Source organism: Morone saxatilis, unplaced genomic scaffold, assembly GCF_004916995.1.
Source record: "Morone saxatilis isolate NCDOM2014 unplaced genomic scaffold, NCSU_SB_2.0 Contig23, whole genome shotgun sequence".
Taxonomy (NCBI): Eukaryota; Metazoa; Chordata; class Actinopteri; family Moronidae; genus Morone; species Morone saxatilis.
In genome coordinates, this window is record NW_023339796.1 from 7,002,745 (window position 1) to 7,011,650 (window position 8,906).

General features: G+C 39.1%; 1 protein-coding gene across 1 annotated transcript; it reads left to right on the top strand.

The window, feature by feature from the left end:
* Positions 1 to 208: 208 nt before the first annotated feature.
* Positions 209 to 3,189, top strand: LOC118334927 (neurturin-like). Its single transcript, XM_035671029.1, has 2 exons — positions 209 to 514; positions 1,016 to 3,189. The coding sequence occupies exons 1-2, from the start codon at positions 217 to 219 to the stop codon at positions 1,453 to 1,455; spliced, it is 738 nt and encodes a 245-aa protein (XP_035526922.1). The 5' UTR covers positions 209 to 216; the 3' UTR covers positions 1,456 to 3,189.
* The last annotated feature ends 5,717 nt before the right edge of the window (positions 3,190 to 8,906 follow it).

The following is an 8,906-nucleotide window of genomic DNA, read 5'->3' on the forward strand; positions in this document are numbered from 1 at the left end:
ACGGTTAAATAAAAGCCCTGTTGAGAGAAGTGGAATCATGGGAGGGTCAAAGATATGTACTGGCACGGAAGATAAAAAGTTTTGCATTGTTCTCTGTGCTTTAATGTGACAAGTTGAGAAGATGGTTTACATGTTTGAATGTGTTACTGAACATGTCTGACGTTTGTCCGTTTGTGCCTCTCTCGACAGAGTTTCAATGCTCCTCCACGTTCTAAGATGAAGTTATGGAAAGGTGCTACTTTTGCCTTCATGCTCTGTGGTGCAGCCCTGTCCATCCTCCTCATTAGAAACATGGCCACTATCGGACAGTTCAGACCTAAGACGAAATATCCGTACGCATCTTCATCCTCATCGATGCAGTCTTCATCATCAGAATCAACATCCAAGACCTCGCCGCAATCCCCCTCATCGCCACCATCATCATCAGCAGAATCAACAGTGTTGTCCAGGCAGATGGGTGGTCTTCATCGGAGAACACGCTCGGCAGACGAGATGAACTCTCTCCTCTCAGAGTGTAAGATAAAATGAGTTATTGTCCTCTTTCCTTGTCTGGTCTGAGATAAGGGGTTGTGTGAAAGGGTTGCTGGGGTTCAGACAGAACACTTAGTACCCGACTCTGTTGTTTATAGAGCAGGTTTTAATGTCTCACCATAACCTGCAGTCAATTAGCACCTCATAGTTCACTGGCTTTCCATAGAACCACTATAATGCTTAAGAGCGGATCAAATACCCACTTTTCTTTTGTTCCACATGGCCTCCCTGAGAGGCATTCTTCAACTTAAATGGGTTTTAAGGAATTCTGATACGATCTTTAGTACCGATGGTGATAAGACTGGTTTGTTGTTGTCATGATGTCAGATAAAATAAACTTGTGCTCATCTGTTTGCACGTAATTTTCATTTCATCATGTTCTCTATGTGAGGCATTTACCCTGTTTCCATATCTTATGACTATAAGATTACATAAAAACTCACTCTAGCTGTCTGCTGGTGTTAATTTATCTCCTCTTTGTCAGTTTCCATGATGTTCCAGAGCTTCACAGAGGGTGAGCTTCAGCATGTGGTCGGGACCTTGCTTGACAGGAAGAGGAGGAAGAGCCGGCGCCTGGGTGAGAAGCAGGCCCGAAGGACTAAAAGAGCCCAGAGGCCTAAGCCCTGCTCCTTGAGGAAGCTGCAGCTGACCGTGAGTGAACTGGGTCTCGGTTATGACAGTAATGAGACAGTGCTGCTGCGCTATTGCAGTGGCAAATGTGAGGACCAACATCGGCAAAACTACGACGTCATCATGAAGTACATGATGCGGACGGGCTTCAGGAAGAAGGGCCGCAAGGACAAGGTCAGCAACGGGCCCTGCTGCCGGCCCACCGCCTTCGAAAAGGACTTTTCCTTCCTGGGCAACAACAATCGCTATTACACGGTACAGAATGTGTCGGCGAAGAACTGCGGGTGTGTATGACCCAGAGAAATGGACTTATCACTTCTTCTTGCTGCTCTCAGCCTCTGTTGGAACAGTGGGTGCTGTTAAAAGACAAACTGTGGAATATAAACTCAAGGAAGGAAGAAAAGGATGGTAATATTTTCACAGGCTGCTCCACGGCGGCCTTTTTGTGACAGGCAAACTTGACTTTTTTTGGCGTCTGTCAATACAAATTGGAACCAAATCACATGGACAGCGAGTGCTGCGTTTTTGTGGATTCCATGTAAAGAGACACAGAGAATGACTGTTCATACCAAAAAGTTTTTATTATCTTTTCTATCTGTGTAGTAACACTGTAAACTGTGGTGTAACAACAATGTAGCAACATTATGTTTGTGATATTGCATTTGAGTAGTAGTACATGCGATAGATGAGCCATGGTGGACTAGATTATTGCTGTTACTACACTTCATATCCATGGGCGTAAACGTCTATAACTCCAAATCTTGTACTTTACATGGTTATAATGGTGACAGTAAATCACCTATCAGGCAAAAAAAGTGCTCAAAAATCCATTTCAAAGCCATAAATAAAAATGAAAATACATGCAATGCACCGATGTTTACTTTCTGCATAAGACAGTTTGGACCATTGACCTAAAATGATCAGTGATCAGCTGTCTCTGTAAAGTACATTGACTTAAAAGTGTGTTGAGTTATCACAGGTGACATGACTTTGTGACCTGTTTCCCTGCTTGTATGCATTACTGTTACTGATTGCAGTGTTATTACACAGGTAAAAGAACATGTGTTATGGTTAAGAATTTGACAATGAAAGAAAATCCTTTTATATAGCTCCAGGTTTGATACCCACCTTTAATTGTTGTGTTTTGTATATCGATGTTGTGTAGATTAACAATGAGGACCTGTTTCAAAACACACAAATACTCTCTCATGATAGTAATAGAACAACATGAAAATGTATCCCACCTGCTCTCCATAGAATAAGTCATCACACTCAAAGAAATGATGATCTTTTTTTTATACTTTCCCCAAAACACCCAGTATTCTAATTACCCATAATCCTCTGGAATTATTTTCCTCAAAGAATTGCCAAAACACACAGAGTCAATTCAACTCACAATTAATTCATTAACTTAGATTTATAAATATCTCACATCTCAAGTTCCAGGTGATATAACCGCTTTATTATCGTCTCTGGTTGTAATTTCTGAGCGTTTACACTCAGAACTTTAGCTAATCTGAGGTGTGAAAGGGAAGAATGCTTTAATGATCAGTAGCGGTATTTTTTTTTCTTCCCCCACAGACAAAAAACTAACTATGAAGTAGAGTCGGGATCTGAAAATGTGTTTGCACCCATCCATAAAAACCTGTAACTTACTATGATCCAAAGCCCACAGTACAGCCTTTTATTGGCCCATCAAATGCCTCCTTGTTGTATTGCCTGGTAGAGTTTTAGCAGAAAATAAGCTGTTGAAATGAAATATGAAACATGTTTTCACCTTCGACAATCTTTATTTTGAACCCATTGCAACTGTTTGCCTGAAGTACAATAAATTATGTTTTTGTTTCTGTTTTTCCTGAGGTGGTGCAGTGTGGGGCGTGGATGCGGTGCATCTTTATTGTAGTTTATATTGTATTTATTTGGGAAATAAATTATGTTTTTTTTTTGCATATTTATTTAGATTACCACACAGAAACGGGACAGCTTATTATCATTAAGCAACTGTGCCAAAAAATGTTTTATCTAACATTCTATATTGACTGCTGAATAAACATAATTTCAGAGGTTTGGATGTTCATCATTTCTCCCAAATACTCTGTACTCAGATTGTATTTAAAATACATAAATAAAAGAATAAAAGTCTTAAAATGCAAGATGCTGTTGATAATGAAATAAATGACTATGAGATGGGGATCCCTGTGCGGAAAGTTGACGATCAGATTACATTATAATAAACCATATGGCACATGTTAGCATGACAAAGGTGTTGTGTTTTACACCTTTGTCACGCTAACATGTGAACATTTGAATAATGCTGGTTCACTTAGTCAGGTTCTCTGGAATTACCTATTATACAACAGCTCAGCAGCCTGTGTACTGAAAGGCAGCAATGATATAAGCTTATGCAGACAGACCAGACAGTTTGATCCCTCTGACAGGCAGAGAACTCGACGGGGATGTGACTGTGACAGCTTCTCATTTCAAATTATTGACAGAAACAGGCTCTTCTCCATCTCCTGAATATTAGGATATGATTGTAATATTCTTTTTTTCTTATCAAATCCCATGTAAACACCAAAACCAACTGGTAATAGATCACACTAACAAGTATTGCCTTTTTTAGCCAAAGCCTGATGTAGATTATTACTGTCAGAGCTCCACTGTCGTCCAAAAACTATTAAAAACACATTATTGAGCCACAGTGTTGTACTGGGTGACATGTCCCTTCACAGTGAAGGAGGTTTATTCAATCCCACATACACCGTCCTGCTGCCAGAAATACTCACTAGAGCCCAAATGTGTATTAACTTCGCGGCTGAAAATAGTTCTTAAGAAATAATGCATTATTTACTCTTATTTGAAACACTTCTAAAAGCAACAGTGCTCAGCTGTTTTTGGAAATGAAACTATATATTTGTGAGTTTTCAGTTGGAGCCAGTGGGATCGGGCTAAGTGCCACACACAGGTTAGCCAGAAAGTAACTGAGAGAGAGTAATTGTTATTGGTTTTGTTGAGTAAATAAGAATAAGAAAAAGGGATAAGAAAAGAGGCAACCTTATCTTTTGAGTGAAATTGAATCATTCGTACAGAGACGCTTTGAAGATAATTAAAGATGATCTTCGGGGAATGTTTTTTTTTTGTAAATAATTTGCTGTTGGAACACAAGATTGTGTCTCAAAAAAGTAAACTTTCCAAAGGTGAACATAAGCAACCTTGTTTTTAGCTTGACCACCGTGCAGTTTTGAGTTCAGCCGAAAGGTTTTATGAGGCTTCCTGAGTCACAGAACTTTCTCAACCCCTACAGGAGTTTTAAATTGAGTTTATTAAGTTTTCTACAGGAAAATGTTCACCCAAATTTCAAAGAGTATTAATAATAAAAGTAGTAATCAGTGTGTCTAGCCATGCAGAAGGTTTTGATTTAGATTTGTCCAGGTTTTCAGATATCTGACTCTGGGATTTTCTGCCTCCACCCCAAAACAATGAAGGTTTGTTTATGCTCGTTACAACATTGAAAATTACACTGGAAAATTTAAACAGCAATTCCAGAAACCTTTCCAGAAACAATGGTCTGGTTGGATAATTCACTTTGTCTTTTAATAGGAACAACTTCATTGGTAGAAAGAAGCTCTAAAGAGAACTGTTGAACTGTTGAGGTGGATTATCGATGGCCAATAATTAGACTGAATTGGCATTTCTATTTCACTTTATTATTCAGTCTGATATCTGGACCATGTTAGCTGTTTTTTTGTGTGTTTATTTTGCTCTGACAATTCAGTAGCAACTTTTTCCCTCATCACAGAAGCTGTAGTTATTGTTTTGTGGTGATCGAAGAAATAGTTAAATTTACTTATAACCAGCTACAGCTGTGTTGATCTCAACCACACGTTTCTCAATTTTTGCATCATTTTCTGTCACCATTTTTCAGGCTCTCGAGGGAAATGTTCCCGCTCTCAGTCCCACCGACAATGCTATTATTGGCTTGGTGGGTCTCCAACATATTCAACCACAACAGACTAATTGAATGACAAATTAAAAAAAGATTTGAGTATCGATTTAGAAGTCTGGAACCATGCTTGGATTGTAAATTATGAATAAAAAAAAGTTCTGTGAAAGGTCCAGTGTGTATGATTTATGGAGATCTATTTATAAAATAAGGAAGAATCCATGTCTTCACAATAATCACCTGAAAATAAGAATCATTATGTTTGAGTCTACCATGGGTGTCATGCCTGACATTCAAACATCATACAAACAATGCACATTTCTCCACTAATGGTCAAATTCGCAGAGCAGAAGCTGACACAGCTACAACAATGCATCCTGAATTTGACATAAAGGCATACCTTTTGACTTTTTCCCAAATAAAAACTCTCCTATGGGCCTTTCTTGAGGCAGACATTTTGACATGTCATAGCAAGTAAAGCACAGGTGTAATTGATATCATTAATTGTAGCTGCATTCCTTTCTCATGTGTCTGATCTAGGGCCCTGGTTTAGTTCATGTTGACTCATTGAAATGGCTCACTGGTATACCTAATGGAACAAAGCCCCCATTAATTTAAGTCTGTTACTATTACCATTGAAATGCCCTCTCAGATATCACTAAAGGGGAGGCAGTGGAGGAGCCAGGTTTAGGGAATGTGGTCTAATCAGAAAAGCTAACAACAGTTCATGACAACTCCTTCAATACACTGAAAATCACAGCTTGATGATAAACAACCGTGTGTAAGTATCTGAGCAGGAATTTGGCTTCAAGTTAAAGTCAGAACATTAAACACACCAAAATGGGGTTGCAGAGTTTTTATGTGATGGCAGCAGTATATACAGTATGTGCAGTATTGTAAATAAACTTTTTATATGGAGGTAATTCAAGAACAATATTTGTTTGAGATATATCCTGGTCCCCTCAGATGCCAGTTCTGACTTGGAGTCAATGTAATATTGAATATAATACAGTTCATACTGAAATCTTAGTGAATACTAATGGTTGTTTTGGGTGAAGGGTCTACTTTGGATGTAAGTTGTTTTAAATTTAATATGTTGTCCCCATATTTCATCTCCTCAATATGAGTTATATTAAGCAGGAAAAGCTCTTTCTGAGTTGTACATGCATGAGAGTGCTTGTTATTCCCCAGGAGACAAATCCCTGAAAAGGCCAGACAACACAACTTATACAACTTCCTGCACAGTTTCAATGAGGCAACATCACCTCTTGGAGTTCATACCATGACTGCAGGCAGTTGGAGGTAACACAGAAGTCAGCTTGAGTTACCTGAGCGTAGAGTCGATCAGAGGCAGGTCACACAGAATGATGTGGCTGACGGATGGTCCGGGGGAAACTGTTGTATTTTTGTGAGTGAAAAAATAATCTTTTTCCCTTTGGGTTTTATTTGGCCAAGTGGAGCACATGTTTCAGTTTGACTGTGACTTACTGTATTTACTACAGCTGTGGGGGAGAAATGACTTCAACAGTTAGTATTTTGAGCAATTTCATATTTTAAAGCCAATTACAGGAATAACAGAGAAGTACACGACTCCCTCACATCAAAGGCATGTCACCCGCCAACATTTGGATGCAATGAAATCCAATACATGAAGTATTTTCCAACAGTGACAACTTTCGCTCCAGTTACAGAAGCAAATAGAAAAAAATGGAAAGCATTTCCCAGCATGTACTTACATAGTATTTTTATGTAATTTCCTCATATATTTTTTGTACTTGGAGCACCCCAAATAAGATTAAAATGTTTACAACAGCAATGAAAGTGGAACCAGTTTACCTCTGGTATAAACAGATATTTCCGTTAGATGGCCTTCAAACCAAAATGTGTACAAACCCACAGCAGAGAACTACATGATTTTCAGGAATAAAAAAACAGTTAATGAAAGCAACACTGGTGAGAAAACCAAACTGCATAATAACACATGGCATCCATTTGATCACAAAGTACGATTCATCTACAGGAATTTTGACTGTGGCTTGGAATTTTCAAAGAAATCATTACAGCTATTTGTTTTTCCTATTGTAGCTTTCATGGGGTGATAATGGCAGGTTAGACCTAGGGCCAGCAGGAGTTAATGAACTCAAAATTGAAAGAAGTAAAACTCTTAAAGAGCTCAGCAAGACTAAATAATCCACTTCACCCATTATCTTCTCCTTTATGTGGTTTCTTGTATAATCAGGTTTCTTGTATAATCTACGACTATCTTGTGTCAACTGTCTACGTGTTGGTGTTTTAGCTCAAATCGATGATTATTTGTGTTTTGCAGATTAAAAGGAATCCCCCCCTCCCTCCATATTCCTGTCAACATCGTAGCGTGTTGGAGGATAATAGTGTTAGTGTATACAAGACATCTGTTGTTGGTAACAGCACTGACAAGATCTACAATAAACATGCCAAACTTTTACAACCCCCTCCCATGTCCAGCTGCAGCATGTTGGTGAGTTCAGACATCTTAGCAGGAAGATAGCAGGACGGAGGATGCAGCAGTGACTCTAAGGACCCAGACAGCCTGAACAACTGCAATGAGCAGGTGTTTCTCCTCTTCCTGAGCAACTCTCCAAAGATGAATTATCACAATCCATTTTGGCTGTATTTTCTTTTTTTCATAAAGAAATGATTACATTAAGACATTGGGCGTTACACTTTTTAATTGCATTATAAGATTTATGTTGGATTTGTTTGGTGGGAAATGTGAGGTCATGAATATATCATTTTATAATAGAGACAGATGTATAAGTCAAATAAATGTACGTGTCGACTCCTCGTATTCATTCATAATTCATGTGCATTTTGCTATTCACATCCATAAATATTGAAAACCTTTAAACCTAAATAATCATTCATAATTCAGTGAATTTATATAAGCTGCTAATTAAAAGCGATGACATTGTGTGTATACGCTGAAAAGAACAATTCAGTTCGTAATAAGTGCCTGTTGTCTATGACTTTTAAACAGTGTTAATGGATAGTCTGGAGTACGGTCCAGACAGGCTGGTGCAGCTAACAGCGGCGCAGCTTTCTGATTGGCTCGCAGGAGTTCGAGGGGGTGGTACTGGAGGTGCAAAGGCTGCTTAATTTGGCAGTGTCGTCTCTAAATAGATCTTGGACGGCACCGTCTCTGCTATTGAAAAGAATGATGGTCATTCTTTGAGCGGGCTGGTGTGAGTTTGGTTGAACAAAGAGTCTTCTGTTTGCTGCTTCTGATGTCCTCCAGTCTGACTCTCTGCACACAGTCTCACTTGGCTTTTTTCTTGAGGTGAATGTGGTTGTAGAGATGCTGCTGATAGCTGTGTCCGTGGAGAGCAGTTTGGACATCTTGCAGATGGGTACACTGTTTAACAAACAGAATTAATGTTATTGATGGTGTGCAGAGATATGTCAGGCATTGACACATTTATCTTTGCCTCAGGAAACCCTTTTTCTCGCTGTAGCGCTGGTATTGGTGACTTTGCTATTAGGACATCGGTTCCCATGTGAATCAGAATATACTCTAGACCTTGAAACCTTTGAACTAGTCCCTTCTCAGTGTCTTTGAGGGCTCTGTAAGGGCAGGGAAAGGGTGCTTTAAATTAAAATGCTTTTGATTTGAGTCAGATATAAAAAGGGGTGTGCGTGCCAGGATGTTTATTTTCCAGTATTGGTGGGTGTGTGAGTGTTTATAGGGGCTTTGGGGTGGGCCGCTGATTGGGAGTGGCAGGATTTGATGGAGTAGGGGATTAGAGAGAGAAGTGGGGCAAGGTGT